The 20,107-nt window shown below is 41.1% G+C and overlaps 1 protein-coding gene across 1 annotated transcript in view; it reads right to left on the reverse strand.

The window, feature by feature from the left end:
• Window positions 1–20,107, reverse strand: part of ALDH1A1 (aldehyde dehydrogenase 1 family member A1) — a 75,772-nt gene that overhangs the window by 5,592 nt on the left and 50,073 nt on the right. The window contains exons 8-12 of the mRNA XM_007667019.3: window positions 19,101–19,203; window positions 16,677–16,861; window positions 12,333–12,497; window positions 9,965–10,122; window positions 3,648–3,722 (exon numbers count right to left, since the gene is read on the reverse strand). Of these exons, the coding sequence (XP_007665209.1) occupies window positions 3,648–3,722; window positions 9,965–10,122; window positions 12,333–12,497; window positions 16,677–16,861; window positions 19,101–19,203 (686 nt within the window). The remainder of the gene's footprint in view (window positions 1–3,647; window positions 3,723–9,964; window positions 10,123–12,332; window positions 12,498–16,676; window positions 16,862–19,100; window positions 19,204–20,107) is intronic.

Genomic DNA, 20,107 nt, shown 5'->3' on the forward strand with positions numbered 1-20,107 from the left:
ACTGTCTCTATCTGTTGCCGACTTGTTCATCCCAAGCGCTTAGTACAGTGCTCTGCACATAGTAAGCGCTCAATAAATACTATTGAATGAATGAATGAATGAATAAAGCCTCATTTTCCCCTTTTCCCTCTGCTCCTCCACCTCTCCCTTCCCATCCCCACAGCACTGTACTCGTCCGCTCAACTGTATATATTTTCGTTACCCTATTTATTTTGTTAATGAATTGTACATCGCCTTGATTCTATTTAGTTGCCATTGTTTTTACGAGATGTTCTTCCCCTTGACGCTGTTTAGTGCCATTGTTCTTGTCTGTCCGTCTCCCCCGATTAGACTGTAAGCCCGTCAAACGGCAGGGACTGTCTCTATCTGTTGCCGACTTGTTCATCCCAAGTGCTTAGTACAGTGCTCTGCACATAGTAAGCGCTCAATAAATACTATTGAATGAATGAATGAAAGGTAGGAGGAGGCAAGGTGGTGGAGTGCTTTAAACCCAATGGTGAGGAGTTTTTGTTTGATGTGGAGGTGGATGGGCAACCACGGGAGTTTTTGAGGAGCAGGGTGACATGTCCCGAACCATTTTGTAGAAAAATGATCTGGGCAGCAGAGTGAAGTATGGACTGGTGTGGGGAAAGACAAGAGGCTTCAAGGTCAGCAAGGAAGCTGATGTAGTAATCCAGGAGGGATAGGATGAGTGATTGGATTAATGTGGTAACAGTTTGGCTGGAGAGGAAAAGGTGGATTTTAGTGATGTGAAGGTGGGACCAACATGATTTAGTGATGGATTGAATATGTGAGTTGAATGAGAGAGGAGTCAAGGATACCCCAAGATTATGGGCTTGTGAGACGGGAAGGATGGCGGTGCGGTCAAAAAGGATGGGAAAGTCATGGGGAGGACAGGGTTTGGGGGGGGAAGATGAGCTCTGTTTTGGCCATGTTAAGTTTGAGGTGACGGGAGGACGTCTAAGTAGAGATGTCTTGAAGGCAGGAGGCGATGCGAGACTGGAGAGAGAAAGAGAGATCAGGGATGTAGATTTGGGTATCATCTGCATAGAGGTGGTAGTTGAAGCCATGGGAGAGAATGGGAACTACAGTGGAGTGGGTGTAGATGGAGAGTAGAAGGGGACCCAGAACTGAGCCTTGAGGACCCCCACAATTAGGGGGTGGGAGGCAGAGGAAGAGACCATGAAGGTGACAGAATGAATGGCCAGAGAGATAAGACGAAAACCAGGGTGGGGCAGGGTCAATGAAGCCAAGGTTGGATAACGTTTCCGGGAGAAGGGGGTGGTCCACAGTGTAAAAGGCAGCTGAAAGGTCAAGGGGGATTAGGATGGAGTAGAGGCCATTGGATTTGGCAAGAAGGAAATCACTGGTGACCTTTGAGAGGGCAGTTTCTGTGGAGTGACAGGGATGGAAGCCAGATTGGAGGGGGCGGTTGAAACTGCAGTTGGCACTCAGTGATGAGACACTGCCCTGCATCTGTTGAAGCTACTTAAGAATATATTTTATTCTGGCAAGAAAAGTTTTTTTTATGGTATTTGTTAAGCAATATTCTAAGCCCTGGGTGGGTACAAGTTAATTAGGTTGGACACAGTCCCTGTATCTCATGGGGCTCTGAGTCTAAGTAGGAGGGAGAACAGATATTGAATTCCCATTTTACAGTTGAGGAAACTGAGGTACTGAGAAGTGAAGTGACTTACCCAAGGTCACACAGCAAACTGGCAGAGCCAGGATTAGACCTCAGGTCCTTCTGACTCCCAGGCTATGCTCTTTGCATCCAGGAGGGAGGAAGTTAGTAATGGAGCCTTCAGTTGCTCACCTTGGAGCTGCCTAATGCAACTTATCAGCCACCAGTAACAGTTACTCTTTTATCAATAGGTTCATTTTCATCCCTTCTAGCTTGTTGTTTATCCACTGAGGCCAAGAAACTGCATGTGCTCCATCACACCTTAGTCTAGTCCATAGTCTGTGTTATTACTAAGGTAATTTCTATGTTTATTATAAAGAGCAGTAGACTTAACAAAATCTTTGGCTTGCCAAGGTATCCAAGCCATAGTACAGTTAAGTGATCGTGATCTTTGAAAACTGGGGAAAGACTATTCTAAATTCTTATTCACTGAATAGGCAACATGTAACATACATGTAACACAACGAGGTTTTCCATGAAATGACAGGCCTAATTTATTTGCCAGGATCATTAGTTAAATATATGTATGGAGGAGAGAAAACATTTTGGAGATGATCAAACAGATTGAAATCAAGTCTCTGAGCTTCAAAAATAAATTGTAATTGTTTATTACTATCCTGAACCTTGTGTGTCTTTTTCCTCTGAAAGAACTTGGAAGTAGCATGGTCTAGTGGAAAGATCATGGGCTTGGAAGTCAGAGGAACTGGGTTCTAATCCATGCTCTGCCTCTTGTCTGCTAGGTGACTTTGGGCAAGTCATTTAATGTCTTGATGCCTCAGTTTCCACATCTGTAAAATGGGGAGTCAATCCCTGTTCTCCCTCCTACTTAGACCTTACTAGAGTATAGTGTCATTGAGAACACAGAAGTTTTTGAAGCTTGAGATCTAGGTAATAATAATGTTGGTATTTGTTAAGCGCTTACTATGTGCCGAGCACTGTTCTAAGCGCTGGGGTAGACATAGGGGAATCAGGTTGTCCCACGTGGGGCTCACAGTCTTAATCCCCATTTTACAGATGAGGGAACTGAGGCACAGAGAAGTTAAGTGACTTGCCCACGGTCACACAGCCGACAAGTGGCAGAGCTGGGATTCGAACTCATGAGCCCTGACTCCAAAGCCCGTGCTCTTTCCACTGAGCCACGCTGCTTCTCACTGAGCCACGCATGGGACAAGGACTGTGTCCAACATGATTATGTTGTATGTACCTTAGCTCTTAGAACAGTGCTTGACACATAGGAAGCATTTAATAAATACCACTATCATCATCATTATTATTACTACCACTGCTATGATTATTAATCTGAGACTGAAACCCAGTGAGAAAATTATTTTCATGGCAAGTGAGTGAGAACTGAGAAACACTGGATATTGAAGTCAATTTCCCCCTGATGTTTATGCCAAAATGATGGGCTGAGTTTTTGATCCTTCCTTCATGAAGCCACCACCATGTATGAAGGTACTTTACCATAATCTAATCTCCAAGAGTCACACTTTAGAGAAACAGTACCTAGTATGCATTTCATATGGGGACTCAGATGACTTTATGTGTATATATATATATATATATATATATATATATATATACATATATATATATATTAACAAAAGAAGTTTCTGCATATTCATACAATCACCAGGTTTTTAGGAAATAATGTTTTCTTTGGATGTACATGACTGTTCTGTCTGTTTGCTTCCTATCTTTTGGCCAGATAGATTTCACATGTGAATAATTTACTTGTTGGCAATTGAACATAAATGGTTTGCATACTGCCTTCTGCGCTAATGGGCTGGATGGACGATAGATACCCCTAAAGAAAGAGGGAAAAAACAAAATGCTATTCTGTTGATCATGGAGGTATTCTTGAGAATCCCAGTAACCTTTGCCAATTTCTCACCACATTGTTTGGAATAATCTTGCATGATATTCTGAAATATTGCATCTGACTCCACGGAATGATACTTACAGTTCTCGGCCATTCCCAGACATCTTGAATCCTCCAAAGGGACATTGAGAAGAAACTGCACTGTAGCAGTTAATCCTGAAAAAAGAAAAGTAGTCATTTTATTATGGGTTCCCACCCTGTGTAGAGTTTTCAGATTAGCTCGGTAGCTACTAAAAGTGCAAAATTGCTAGTGCAGTAATTTTTGCCGTAATATAGTAGTTATGTTCTTGCAGGCCCTAATGGTATGTTAAAGTATTTTACAGTAATCACTGATCAATGGGAATTAATAGGTTAGGAGGTAGTTTGAGGACCCCACCAAAACTGACTTTTTCTAATGTAAACTCCTCTGTTATTGTTATATCCATCACTAGCAGCATGATTTTTACCCTTGCCAATCATTATTTTACTGTATGAAATTCTATACAGTTTCAGGGACTGTTAGATCCAGAACAGTAAGGCCAAGGAAGAGGCTGCAAAATCAACCTTCAACCTAAGCCATGGCATGCACACAACCATTTCTTCCTACACTAAATTTACTTGACTCAACTTGTAGATTGTGTTATATGCAGAACAGACTTAGGTTCTGGGCAGAACCTCTGCCCCTCCTCCCCTCCCCATTCCCCCTACTCCCTCCCTCTGCTCTTCCCCCTTCCCCTCCCCACAGCACTTGTGCATATTTGTATATATTATTTATTACTCTATTTTATTAATGATGTGTACATATCTATGATTCTATTTATCTTGATGGTACTGATGCCTGACTAGTTGTTTTGTGGTCTGTCTCCCCCGTTTAGACTGTGAGCCCATTGTTGGACAGGGATTGTCTCTATCTGTTGCCGAATTTTATATTCCAAATGCTTAGTACAATGCTCTGCACATAGTAAGCGCTCAATAAATATGATTGAATGAATGAATGAACGTTCTCTAATTCTTCCACTGTGTACTGAAAACATGGGCTAAAGTGACTGAATTTTATTGGTGCCTTCCAAAACCAACCTGGGAATAAGGGGCTATGTGTTTTGAAATGTATATCCAGTTAAATGTCTGAGCAAACATCTGGCCCCTTGCTTCCTTCTCCTTCCTCAAATCTACCAGAACACAACTCTCTTAAGCTTCAAAGCTTTCTAGAAAGCCCACCACCTCCAGGAAGCATTCTCCACTTAATGTCCTTCTCCCTAGACCATATCACCCCAACAGGCTCTACAATACTTCTGCACGGCCCACCTCTGGCACTTAAGAACCTATCAATGTCTGCACTTCAAATACTTCAATCACACTTTCTCTGCACTGAACATTATACTAAGCATTTGAGAGATCACAATTCAGTGGGTAGATATGATCCCTGCCCTCGAGGAGCTACTTTATTATTTATGCACATCTTGAACTCTTAATCCATCTTTCCATTGTCATTATAAATTACAAGCTGTTTTATCTTTTTTTCTCAATTATAAATTACTTTACATTTATGTGTCTCTACTATCCCCCATCCTGTTTGATTGTAAGCTCCCTGAGCACAAGAGTCACGGCCAGTAGTTCCCTGTGAGATGTCTTAGTACCAAGCGCTCAGTACAGTGCTTGGCACACAGTAAGCACTCAATAAATACGATTGAGTGAATATCTGCCACTCGATCGATCGACCAATGGTACTTACTGAGTGCTTAATAAGTGCAGAGCACTGTACTTAACACTTGAGAGAGTGCACTACAACAGAGTTGATAAACACATTCCCTGCATCAAATCTGACCAGAAGCACTGGGGAGGTGGTATTGGGTCTGCTCTAAGAGAACTGGAGGAAACGAGAAACAGCCCACTACTTCTGTCCATTGATCTGAAAGGGCAGCTGACAGGGTGATTCATTCAATTGTATTTATTGAGTGCTTACTATGTGCAGAGCTGTACTAAGCGCTTGATTGTGGATGACGCATGGATGGCAGACATCCAGACATTATAGGCATGTGTAAAGTTCACTGTAGTTCTCATGACTATGAAATCAATGGCTTGGGACCCCTTAGATTTGGATTTCTTTTTGCAGCTGTGGATAATGAAATCCTTTGTGCACAGAGTTCATTTGAGTCTGATTTACTTACTTGTTCAACTGAATGGAAAGAGCCCAGCTTTACCAGAGAGATCAGGAGAGAAAGAATTGGCTTGGAGTTTTGAAAAAGATAAATATTCTCTTTTTGGCTACAATCCTCCAAGTTGCGTGTGTGACTCTGCATTGCCCTTTCTTGGTGGGGCCAACTGTTCTTTTGCTGGGCCGGGATGTGATGTGAGACAGGATTGAGGAGATGGTAAAGGAGAATCATTAAGAGGCTCCAAATTACTTTAAATCTTTTCTGACAGGTTTCGCCTACTCTACCATGGAGAAGTTAGTGATTTCCTGCAACTGAGGGAGTTATCAGGGAGTGTGTGTCTCTGAGTGTGTGTATGTGTGTGTGTGTGATGTGCATATCTCCAAGGTATAGCTCATCTTAGGATTCAAAGATGACAATACTGATGGTTACGTGCATTTTTACACTCACTGCCTGACACTGTTTTCTTCTTCTTTAATAAGCCTCTGCTCTATAGTAGCTACCCTATTTCAATTGCTGCATGACAATCTGTCTTCTGTTGCTGACTCACAACTGTCTACTGCTACACCATCTCGTGCGACATCTTGCTTCATTGTACTTTTAAAGTGTTGTTTCTGCATTAACTTCCATGATCACCAGACTTCAGATCACCACAGAGAAGTTAAGGAGTTTTTTCAAGATTCCTTTCTTTTTAAGATTCTTTTGTCTATGCCGTGGGTTCAGTGGTGCAGTGACTCTCTGTGTTCATCCATACACACCCTTCATGGATGTGTGGAAGCCCTTAGGGTTCGGTCTGCATGGCCTTGTATTTCTTCCGCCACAGCAACCCACCACTTGTCTTGTGCACTCCTGAGTTTGTTGCATAGTCCAGGAAGAAAGCTTCAATGAGTATCAGGAATGTGAGGACCTGCAAAGTGCTGTTGAAATGTAACTAGTTTGGTCTAAGTAGATCTTTGATCTCGGGGTCATTCTCATCAAATCAGTCCTAGAGTTTTCTGCTGGAAGCACTCATAGTCTTTAAGGCTACCTGCTAGAGGGTATATTTTGCAGACACTCAATTGTCAGACACATTGGTAGAGACAGATGGGGTCTCCTCAGTAAGGACCGATTAAATGATTGTGAAGTTCCTCACATGATACTTCATTCTCCAGTTGTTTGGTATTCAGCTACTTGGGTAGTTTGGATTATGTTTCGTGACACTTGGACCTTATTGGTAGTGAAAGTTTGGAATGTATCAGGTGTTACAGTAATCCGAACATCCATCAGGTCTTGATATCAGCTAGTGGATAAAATCAAGTAGATGCCACTGCTTAAATTTGGAGGGCAGCCAAGAAATTCTTGCAATTGGTATATAAAAACTGGTGGTGGTGATTGATGAGCTGATGTTTATCATCTTCACTGACCAGTAGTAAACCACTGTTTAATTTACTAATCTCATATTGTCCAGTGATTTTTTTCTAAGCTTCAGTATCACGGCCCACGTTGAAATCCCCCTTGAAAAACATCTTATTAGCTATGGTGCCTGCAATGATGACCTATCCAGATTCTTAAAGAATCTCTCTTCAGTGGTGTCAGTGAAGGTAGGGGTCTATGCACTGATGATTGTGGGAGAGTGATTCTATTTTGGAGGTAAGCACAGGGTCATTAGGTATACACTAATGCTTCTGAGCAGATTGGGAAGGCCAGTGATAGTCTGGTCACAAACCCACACCTGCAAGCCTTTATTCTGAGGAGAGAAGACCTCTCCAGGCAATGTAGTATCAAGAACCTAATGTCCATCTCTTCTTTGAAATGGTAAATATATAGATACACCCGGGTTTTAATCCTGGCTCTGCCTATGTCTGCTGTGTGACCTTGGGTAAGTCACTTAACTTCTCTGGGCCTCATTTACCTCATCTGTAAAATGAGGATTAAGAGTGTGAGTCCCATGTGGGACAAGGACTGTGTCCAACCTGCTTAACTTGTATGTACCCTGCTGCTTAGAACAGTGCTTGGCACATAGTAAGCACTTAAATACCATTATTATTATTATTATTCACAGACAAGCACACACATCAGGAAGAGGAGCTTACTGATAGGACCCTAGCCCTAAACTGTAAGCTCCTCCTCTACACTATGAACTCCTTGTGGGAAGGGAATGCATCTACCTACTATGTTATATTGCATTTATTACAGTGCTCTGCACACAGTAGGTGCTCAATAAATACAATCGATAGATTGCTTGTTCCACATGTGCAAGTGTGCCTGAAAAGACTGTAGCAGGACTAACAAGTTCTCCTGCAGTGTTTCCATGTAAGAATATATCCTTGCTGTTCTAAATTGGCCTGACTTTGTTTTCAAGCCTGCCTCTCTTGGTATCCCAAACTCTGCAAAGACTTTGCTCAGGGAAAGTGACCCCTCTCCTCCCTGCCGCCTGCCAGGCTGGTCCATCTGCTACAGTACACTCCCAACAATCCACTGTTTGAAACTATCCTTCACCATATCTTTCAATCACATCATCTGCTCTACTGACTTGCATATGTCTTCCTTCAGTTCACCATACAGGAGCTGCTTAGGTATTCTATTTTCACCCATTCTACGCACATGTCTTGACCCCCAGAACTCTCAGGAGGTTGCACACCCCAAGTGCTTAGTAAACTTTCAACTTGGTTTGGTGTTCAATGTCCCTTTGTCACCACACTCTGACAGTCTGCAAGAAGTCATGCTGGCTTTTTGGATCCTCTTCTCTTTCATTATCTATCTGTTCAGCTTGGGATGGTGCACTGCTTTTCTTATAGCTTGGGTCATTTTATATATTATTGCAGAACTGGCTTACTGGTTTCCTTCATCATGAACTCTAGGACATGAAATGATTGAAAAATCTAGGTAGGCCCTAGGAATCATGGATTTTAATAACTCTCTTGATGAGTCCATAGGAGTTATTAAAATCAGAAAACTATAAATAATTAGACTACGGGCACCGTTTTGGATTGTGGTATGAATTGATTGGGGGTTCAGAGAAGAGCTGGGTGCTGTTGTTGGCAAGCCTACAATATCCTCACTTATCCAAAGTTTCATTAAATGAAGTAGATAATTCTTTTGACCAGCATAGGGAAAAGTTTCCTCTATTTGGGGTTTGGCCATAAAAATGTTGTCATAAACTAACATAAAGTTTGTTGGAGTTTGGGAAACCTCTTCCTTACCATTATCATAGTGGTGTTCCCAAGACAATGCTATTTAAAGGAAGTTTCTAATTATGAAACTGGGGCTACACAAATAAGAGCAAGATTGGTTTTAGGAACTAGAGGAACTGTACAGATAAACTCTTGGTGGTGGGGAAGAGGAGCAAGAAGGCTGAAGAAATGGAGGGAAAGTTGGGAGGAAAGGGAGCAGATCTCTCCTACTATAGTGCACCACACATAGAAATCTAGTCAAAATTCTTGGGAGAGTATAATAGGAATAAGACACGGTCTCTGCCCTCGAGGAACTTACAACCTAATAGGCATTGGCTGGAACTTCCTCCCCTTATAAATCTGCTGGACCACAGTCCCCATCTTCAAAGCTCTCCTGGAAAACTACCTCTCTCCAGGAGGTATTTCCCAACTAATTTTCATCACCATTGCCACTGCCAAAGCCATCCTTAACACAAATATTGATTTATGTTCTCATTTATTCATTTGTCATTTTCCATATATTTGCTGTTACCAAGTGTATCTATGTCTCCTTCCCCTCCCTCTGAATGTCTCCCCCATTAGATTATAAGAGCCTTGAGGGCTGGGACTGTGTCTTTAATTTCTATTATACTCTCCCAAGGGCTTAGTACCGTGTCCTGCACATGATAATCAATGATATTTATGTGTGCAGAGCACGGTACTAAGCTCTTGTAAGAGTACAATAGACTAGAGTTAGTAGACAAACTCCTTGTCCAGCAGGAATACAATTGATTGATGGATTGATTGAGAAAGTGACCCCAGCCATTCCAAGGGGCAATCTGGCTGGGCATAAAATCAAGGTCAAGCTCTCACTGATTTAACTCCATAAATTTACACCATGAATGAAGAGCAGACTAGAGAATGAGCAAAGTGAAATAGTAACAATACCTACAGCCCCACCTCCTTCATGTTTAAAATATGTTTAAAACATCTCACCATCACAAAAATGCCTGCTTTCCAAAGTAAAGAGAAACGAAACCATTTACGGTTACTAAGATGTTCAAGGAAATCTCTTCATATGCTCAGAGATGCTGGTCTATATTTTTGAAGGACAAACCAAACAAGCATCACTTACCACACTGTTCCAGCTTGAAGAGCAGATGAAAGGGTCAAGGCTTTATCCAGGTCTTGGGTAAAAACCCCTGCTGCTAAACCATAGAGAGTGTTATTTGCCCTCTTGATCACTTCATCTACAGTTTTAAACTTCATGATCTGTTGCACTGGCCCAAATATCTGAGAATTTTAGAGATAAAACATGAGGTAAAGTTAGTGAGATTTCTGTTTGGATGATGAATAAATGAACAGCATAGAGAATTAAATGTATGGAAAGTTATTTTTTCCTGTGAAAAGTAGCCGTTTCCTAGATCAATAATAGATCAATAATTTGAGATAATAAAGTATTTGTGACTCAATGCAGGTCAAACCTCCAGAAGGTCTAAAACATGCAGCTGGTATATTGTTTAACTCCTGAAGGGTGAAGGGGAGAGCATTTCTCACTTTATCCCCATTAGACTGTGAGCCCCATGTGGGACAGAGACTGTGTTCAAACTGATTATCTTGTATTTACCCCAGCGTTTAGTACAATGCTTGGCACTGAGTAAGCATTTAACTACTGTTATTATTATTTATTTTCATCGTGTGGCAGGGTCAAGTAACTGTGCAGCTCACCAGATAATGGATACTACATATTCAGGTAGGGTATTTATTCGTATTTCACATTTCAACTATAAATGCATCAGAGGATTTCCTTTCATAAACTTTCTATTAGAGCTTTATTTTCTGAAATTGTGACACACATATAACTAATAAACCAAGGAAAATAACTTCTCTTCTTCTGGCCCTCCTGGAATTACATATTCATCCGGGTGTTGATGACTGTAATAGTAAACATTCCATTAGAATCAGTTGTTTTTTTTTCTGTGATTAGGCAGTTGGCCTTGATCAGAACCCATAAAGCAGGAACCCCACTTCTCAAGTATTGCAACTAGCAAAGGGGAACTAGTTCAGGTGGGGCAAAAGTATGGTCCACCTCTTGGTACAAAATTCACTGACAGTTGTAGCCTGAAGAAATCCAACCCAGAAACTCCACCAACCCTGCCCTTCTGGCATCAGTACAGCTGCAATAAATAAGTGCTTAAGACTCAAATATGCACTCAAAATCCCAAATGTTCCACCCAGTTGCCCAGGGCTCCTATTTTGAAATGTTGGATGGACTTTTAAGACAGATTTTTCTGGAAATTTGCCCTTGATCAATTTAGAAATGCTACTTCATATTCCTCATCAAGATGCTTTGGTACTTTCCTTGTCTTGCCAGAACCAAGAAATGTATAAGGATATCTGAGAGGAGAATGGACCTGGGTGGGAAAGCCAATTCGACCTCTTCTGAACCTTAGAATTAGTTTGGCTTGCGATTCCTTCCCATTGGGTCAGTTCTTGGCTTATGTACACATGCTTGCCCAACCATATCTGTTATCCATTTATTTTCTGTTTCCATTCACTTTCTCCATCCAGTCATGAGAGACTGGAGTGTAATAAGCCAGGCTCTTCTCAGTGCCCAAGTAACTTCCTGGTAGTAAATTAGGCACCTTAGAGGGATGCCATAATTCTCTCAGGCCCCTAGGATGCTACATTACTGCATCACCACTTCAGTGCACTAAATGGCATTCTAGTGTCCTGAAAGAGCCTCTCTAATTGCTGAACTGACTATGGATTCAAGGAGTGACTCAGGCCCTCGGGAGAAAAAGGCCCAGTAAATAGTCCTTCGGGTGATATCGGGATGGATCTAATTTGGCACTACCTATTAAACCACTGTGTCCAGGCCATCCTCACGGTTGTTTACCACAGGAATAAAGTGCCCATCTTTAAAAAACACTTTTGGGGAGTACACATCTCAGCAAGTCAACTCTCTGTAAAAGTAAGCCTATCTCTAGGTGAGAAACAAGTGCTTATCAGGCACCACAATCTTATATGCTGATTAACCATTTTAGATTATCCTACGGCAGGTTACCACGATGCTCCTCTAACAGGCCATGGAGGCAGAGTGAATCTTTAAAGGAAAAACAAAAAGGGAAAAAGAAGTGCAGGGCTTTTTGTCTCTTTTTATGCTCATTTGTTCAAACATACTTATTGAGCACTATACTAAGCGTTTTGTTGAATTAGTTGTATCTGAAAGTGGAGAGTTTAGGGAACCGCAGTCTGGCAATAATACCTAATGTGTCTTGGAGAACCCTTCCTCGCCTGTGGCTTTCTCTCTGTTTCAGCCTCGATAGAACCAACAATATGAGATGATCAATGATAGGTGATTATAAATGGAAACAAAGCCAAAGAGGAATATTTACATGCAGAAAGTGATTTAACCAGCTGACATTTTGAAAAAGACATTCTGTGTAGAAGCATGATGAAAGAAAACGGAAACCTAAACAGAGCTTTTGGAGTTCATTTACCTCTTCTTTGGCGATGCGCATCTCATCTGTCACATTAGAGAAAACGGTGGGCTGGACAAAATAGCCTTTGTTTCCCCAAGGGCCTCCTCCACATTCCAGCTTGGCGCCTTGCTTTTTCCCACTCTCAATTAGCTCAAGTATTTTCTGATACTGTTCCTTATCAATCTAAATGAAAAAGAAAATGGAAAAGGAAAGGACACAAAGGAAACAACTTTGATCAATAACAGTTGATTTAGTTGTAATTTAGAAAGCCAGAATATTGTTAAGGTCTCACACTGGAGCACAACAGCAGGGAACATGATTACCAATTTTTTTTTTTTAATGGTATTTGTTCAGCCCTTACTATGTGTCAGGCACTGTACTAAACTCTAGGGTAGATAAAAGCTAATCAGATTGGACACAATCCCTGTCCCACATGGGGATCACAGTGCTATTCCCATTTTAGAGATGAGATTACTGAGGCACAGAGATGTGAAGTGACTTGCTCAAGATCACACAGCAGACAGGTGGCAGAGCTGGGATTAGAACCCATGTCCTTCTGACTCACATGTCTGTGCTCTGTCCACTAGACCACATCGTACTCTCCCAAGAACTTAATACAGGCCTCTGCACACAGTGAACACTCGATAAATATGATTGATTGATTGCCCTGTGCTGAAAGGCATTCTGCCACACCATACCTCTTTGAAACCTTCAGAGAGGAAACTATAGAATTAGTATTTACAGATCAAGTCAGCACCCCAAAGGACAATTTTTGGAGATGATTTTTCAATGAAAAAAATCTGTTTGGGCCCAAAGTTTGGTGGGGGCCAACATAACATTAGCACGTATTGCTGGGAACAGTTGTGTATCACTAGCCTAGACTCTAAGCCTATCTCAGGAACCCAGATGGAGCAGTTTTCCTGACTGACAGAGAACACCTCAAGCATTTTTATTTCACAGTCCTTCCTGCCATGCTGAAAGGCTCTATGGCAGGCTGATGGTGGGGGTAACGAAGGGAAGCAGGGCTTCAAGGGAGGAGCCTCTGGGAGGTGGATATGAATTAGGTGGACTACCAAGCCAACTACAAGACATGCCAGAAGAAAAAATCACAGCAAAAATTCCCCATTTTCTTGGCTCAGTCACACATTTTATGGCCCTTCTGTACTAAACTGGAACAAAAAATACTAGTAGCCAATCATTTCAATTTTAGTTCATGGACAGCCATCAGACATCAGTGTTCTTAGGCTTTAGACACAATCTATGACCTTTTTTAAATCTGCCTTTAGATTGATGATGATGATGATGGTATTTGTTAAGCGCTTACTATGTGTCAAGCATTGTTCTAAGTGCTGGGGTAGAGACAAGGTAATCAGGGTGTTCCACGTGGGGCTCACAGTCTTAATCCCCATTTTACAGATGAGGTAACTGAGATACAGAGAAGTAAAGTGACTTGCCCATAGTCACACAGCTGGTAAGTGGCAGAGCGAGGATTAGAACCCAGGACCTCTGACTCCCAAGCCGGTTCTTTCCACTAAGCCACGCTCCTCCTCTTATGACCATGCAGAAATAGCAAAAACCTTTATTTCTAAAGACTAAGCCCTTAGTACAGTGCTCTGCAAATAGTAAGCACTCAATAAATGCCAGGGTTTGATTGCTATGAGATAATCAGGTTGGGCCCAGTCCCTGTCTCTCATGGAGTTACTACCATCATCATTACAATTACTTCTCCCTCAGAACTTGTTCCTTATGTCTGCCTAATTGTAGCAATTAATGGTATATATTGAGCATTTATTGTGTGCAGAGCACTGTGCTAAGCATTTGGGAGAGTACAATTCAACAGAGTTGGTAGACACTTTCCCCGCTCACAATGAGTTTACAATCTAGAGGACTAGTTTACAATCTGGTACTGTTCATTATTGCTCTGTTTTTCTCCTCCGTAGATTGTGAACTTTTTAAAATTGAGACCTGTTGCATATAGTTTAGATCCTGACCTCTCCAAACAATTGAAAAAGACAAGTTAACTTAGAATTTGGGTTTAATTAACAATGTTTAGCACATACAAAGGCATTTTCCCCCCACTATGTTATTCTGAAGAAAATAAAGTCTATCACATAGTTGTTCGGAAAGCATGCTACTCAGGGAAAACCAGCTATATGAGAGTTACCAACAAAATAAACCACATTAGTTTTAATTAACATTTCTCCTTCCGTTGTTGTGGGCCCCTGTCACAATCAATCCAAGATAAGAAAACTTTTGTGAGTGACCGTTTTTTGGATTATGCACATATCTGATGCACCTATGTACATATCTGTAATTTATATTAATGTCTGTCTCCCCCATCTAGACTGTAAGCTGATTATGGGCACGGAATGTGTCTGTTTACTGTTATATTGTACTCTCCCAAGAGCTTAATACAGTGCTCTGCACACAGTAAGTTCTCAATAAATGTAACTGACTGGATTATTACTCCAGAAAAATAAATATTGGTATAGCAATAGCGATCTTCAAGGTTCAAAATTCTTCATATCCAATGTCAGCTTTGAAGGATTGACAACATAAGACAAAACAAAAAATCTGTTCTTCTCCAGTTCCTACTCATTGTTCCTCTGGATATGAGATGCCAAAGCTAAATTTTCCACAGTGCCATGCATATACACACACTTGGTTCTTTAACGTTTTCTCATTTTAAAAATTCAAATAGTAAACATGGACCATGCCACAGGTCAGTCGGACCCTGCTCCTGCTTTCTATGTTTTATTACCTGAGTTTTTTGAAAATGGTGTGTATTTAGGCATATAGATACATTTAGCTTCTGCTGTTTATACTCTAGAATATTTTTGGCACCTCTAACTGCTCCTGAGAGTTCACCGACATTTGAAGTTTCAGTGTAACTTTCTTAGGCCACAAAAGGAGCTTTCGATTCCCCACATACAAGTTCCACTGAGAGATGTATTCCATCCTATTCAAGAAACAGTACTATCTTCTCTTTATTTAGAATATAGAGAGACTTTCCTATTCAGAAGAATCATGTTTGCTCTTTCAGCTATCTTCATACGAGATGTGAGCCATGACAAATATCCCAATGGCTACAGCAGGTTATTCATTCATTCAGTCGTATTTATTGAACACTTACTGTGTGCAGATACTAAGGTTATAGCCCTGGGCTATTCTTTTAAAAATGTAGTTAACTGTCATTATTCTAAAAGTAGTAAAATCTAAATCCTAATTGCAAGAGGGCAAGCTGAAATAAGTGCAAAATTGAATAATTCTTTGGCTTCCATTCTAACAGTCAGTGCAGAACAAGGAGTATATATCTTCTTTAAACAGACTTTTAGATAAGTTCTGGGGGAGAGGCAGGAGGCTGGGAGGTCAGCAAGGAAGCTGATGCAGTAATCCAGGTAAGATAGTTTGAGTGACTGTCTTGACGTGGTAGCAGTTTGGAGGGAGAGGAATGGGTGGAGTTTATGTAGTTAGGAGACTAAATGAAGTTAATGTACAATCAAAGAGCAGCTGTAGAGTTGGAGGAGAGAGAAAGTCATCCAGGCATATTAATTTCCTGGGCAAGACCTATGAAAATGGAAAGGAAGAGAGACGTTGAACAATAACAGAAAAGATTTGCAACAGACACTATTTGGAGAGAGGAATGAAGGGAGATGTCAGATGTTTTTGATCAGTGTGGGAAACAGTATTCCACAGATTCATGTTTTAATGAAAACTGTCTCACAGTTTTAATTCCAAATCTGTCAGACATTAACTGGTTTCAGTCTTTGCCGTTAGCCAATGTGACCACGAGGAAGACTTCTCTATCACTGCTTTGTGTCCAGAACTCATTCCTTTTGTTAACATCATTTAAAGTTTCCTACAGGTTCAGGGAATGACCCTCAAATTGGAAATGGCCTTATCTTAGTGTCAAAACATGAGATTAGAGAAGATTGACTTATATCTACCCTGATTGACATGTACCTATCCCAGTGCTTAGAACAGTGCCTGATACGTAGTAACAACTAACAAATCCCTTAAAAAAAAGAAAGGTAGAGATACCGTGTATAATTATAATTAGAGAAGCAGCGTGGCTCAGTGGAAAGAGCACAGGCTTGGGAGTCAGAGGTCATGGGTTCTAATCTCGGCTCTGCCACTAGTCAGCTGTGTGACCTTGGGCAAGTCACTTAACTTCTCTGTGCCTCAGTTACCTCATTTGTCAAATGGGGATTAAAACTGTGAGCCCCACGTGGGACAACCTGATCACCTTGTATCCCCCAGTGCTTAGAACAGTGCTTTGCACATAGTAAGCGCTTAACAAATACCACATTTTTTTTTACTTTATTGCCCCACACCAAGTTTTCTTTTCAATGATTTACCCACCTGAGGACCTTGTTCAACTCCAGGAGTCAGTGGGTTTCCAAGCGTGTACCTCTTAGCACGTTCCACACTCCGGCGAACAAACTCATCATAAATAGGCTCTTCCACAAAAATCCGAGATGCTGCAATGCAACACTGGCCTTGGTGGTAGAACACACCCAGATGTGCATATTCCACAGCACTGTCCACTGCAAAGAAAAGAGACATTTCCCAAAGAAGTTACAGCTTCCTATCAAAAGGAGAAGCATCTTCAAACAAGTAAATCATCATGCAGATAACTTTTTAACTTTTAGGATGAGCTTTGGGAATATTTGGGGCCTGCATTCCACTTGGGGTAGTGCGCGAAACTGAAAACAATAATGCTGAGCTTCACGGCATTATGGAATACAGATGAATATAGTCTTCAGGGATGACTCCAGTCACAACAAATCATTATTCAATCTTATGAGAATAACTCTGGAATAACTTGAACATAACACCTACAATGAGAACTTGAATCTGAAATGCCTTTACATTTGAAAAGTTTTTTCCCTTGGCTCCCAGAGTGGAATTTTCAAAGGGTCTCTAAGGGTATGCACGCACAGCATTTGACTACAACCATCTGTGGGATTTTTTTTATCATTGCACCCTTAAACAAATTAAAAGTACAGCCCTCATCAAATTCAACTCCCCAGAAGTTCAGTAAAAATTTATTTTACCATTAAATATAATGACTAAAATGAACAAGGGATATGCATCCTATGCAATTTTCAATTCAAGAATCTCCTTATTCTTCTACGAGCAGTTAAACCCTGGTCATCGTTATAATTCATTTCTGAGCTTTAACCACCATTTCATGTTCTACTTAAAAAAGGCTATCTGGAATAAATGGGTTATAATGTACCTGAGGACTTGACCAAAACTACTCAATTTGCAAATATTAAAGTAACTCGAATAGTTGACATTGGGTTGAAAGCATATCAAATGTAAAGTGAGAGGGGGATCCTACTTGTTTGTGAAACTATGCAAAATATTCATTTTCATATCCTGCAATGCAGCGAGGAAATGGAAGAATTCTGGGATTTGGAGTTTCCCATTTCAACTTGAATAAGTGGAATATTCCATAGGTAGGTTACTTTTTCTTTCTTGCGAGGTGCTGAGAAAGGAATCTGTCTTGTGTTGCCTGGAAAATGAACTCTCATAATCCAGATATGGGCATGGTCCTGTTCACTGCACTGTTTTGTTTTTTTAATGTCAAATCAGCATATAGCAGACAGATTTAATGTAATGTCGTGCCAATGTTGAAGGGATGCAGAGGAGCTGAGATGCTCTAAAAAGTAATACCCTGCAGTTCAACTCAGAAGGCTACTTGTTGCAACTACAAATGGGTCTCAATTTATTCTCAGCTGTGAAAGTCATTGGATTTTCATATTGTGCTTCTTTCTCTAGGCATTCCCCCTCTTTCCTTATTCTTCCCAGCCTTTTGCTCTTCCCAGCCATTGCCCAATCTTCCAGTCTTCCCTCTCTCTTCCTGTACCCTCTATTCTCTGTTCTCCTCATCCCCTCAACTTTCTGTCCTTCTCAGCTCTCAGTAGCTCTGCTCCCAGCGACTCCATCAGCTCTTAGTCACCTCTTCCAGCCCCTTCTACTACTCCTGTTGGCCTTGCTCTTCTCTAATCCCAGTACACCTCCAAGATATTTTCCTATAGCACCTCTGCTCTTTTCAAAGCTCCTTCCTTTAGGTTACCCAGTCCAAGTCCCATAGCCCTGGGTTCCAACAGTTTCCCCACCATACCTCCTGCCTGGTACTTCTGACTCTGATTCTCCACGTGCCACCTTGTACTTACTGTCTCTAGGCTATGTCCTCCATTCTGTTCCTCACAAACTCCTTGGTCTACATCTCCTGGTCTGCTGCCTAGCAACCTCTACTTCCAGGGTCAGCTGCCTACCTTCTCCCACCATACAGCAGAGGAGAAGCCTAGAGCCTGGAAGTCAGCGGACTGGGGTTCTCATCCCAGCTCTGCCGCTTGTCTGTGTGAAACCTTGGGCAATTCGCTTTACTGCTATGGGCCTCGGTTTCCTCATCTGTAAAGTGGGGCTTCAATGCCTGTTCTCCCTTCTACTGAGACTGTGAGCCTCATGTGGGGTAGGGATTGTGTCCATCTTGACTAGTGTGTACCTACCTCAGTATGTACAACATTGCTTGACACATAACAAATCCCATAATAATAATAATAGTACTTATAATTTGCCTCTGCATGCATAGTGCATACTGGGATATACACTAGACAGTACATCTCTAGATCCTAGAGGGCCACCTTGCAGAAGTCACAATCAGTGTCTAGCAAATATATGTCAAGAAAGTAGAAAGTATACTATATTCCATTATTATTTAAACCTTGAACAGTTTAAGAAAGGTGATGAAATAATTATAAGTAATGTACTAACAATCTGCATCAGCAAATACAATGCAAGGGCTTTTTCCACCAAGCTCCAAAGTGACCCTCTTCAGATTGCTCTTTCCAGCAGCTTCTTTGATCAATTTACCAACCTGAAATTAGCAAAAAAGAAAGCATAGTATAGACTTTTACCAAATCAATTTATATTGATCTAATGTCTTGAGTGTCAACAAACATAGAAAACCTCATGTGGGAAAGGACACAAAATACTAAATTAGAGATTTGAAATATTTTTCTGAGCAACATTAGCTGACTTTCATATTGGCATTTGGATGACTATGCTTCAGGTACACCGCTGATTACATAATCATCTATGAAAATCCCTTTGGGATCACTTGTAACTATGTCCAGATAGATTATATGCTCCTTAAGGGCAGAGAATATGACTTGCTTTTGTATTACTTTCCCAAGTGCTTAATATAATGCTCTACACTCAGTAGAAACTCAATGAATATCATCGACTGCATTCTAGAATTACAAAAATGTTTAATTCAGTTCATTCAGGTGCAGCCGAGGCCTTCCTCTGTTTCACCTTTTGGCACAACTTAGTCTCGGGGCATCCATCAATCAATCATATTTATTGAACACTTACTGTGTGCAGAGCACTGTGCTAAGCGTTTGGGAGAGTACGATATAGCAGAGGCCGTAGACACAATTCCCTGCCTACAGTGAGTTTACAGTCTAGAGGAACACCCTTCCCACTGCTTCCTAAATGGCCAAAAATTCATTCAATAGTATTCATTGAGTGCTTATTATGTGCAGACCACTGTACTAAGTGCTTAGAATGTATAATTCAGCAAGAGATAGAGACAATCCCTGCCCAATGATGGGCTCACAGTCTAAACGCTTCATTTTCCCTACTCCCAATCTGAGACCCAAATCCTAATTTGTTGTGGATTTAGTCTCAGAGTAAAGAAGACCCCTCTGGGTGTCTGTGTCCTGTCCTGATAGCTCTATTATGAAAACAGTAGATAGGTTTGGAGCCTCCTAAATTAC

Source organism: Ornithorhynchus anatinus, chromosome X5, assembly GCF_004115215.2.
Source record: "Ornithorhynchus anatinus isolate Pmale09 chromosome X5, mOrnAna1.pri.v4, whole genome shotgun sequence".
In the NCBI taxonomy this organism is placed as follows: Eukaryota; Metazoa; Chordata; class Mammalia; order Monotremata; family Ornithorhynchidae; genus Ornithorhynchus; species Ornithorhynchus anatinus.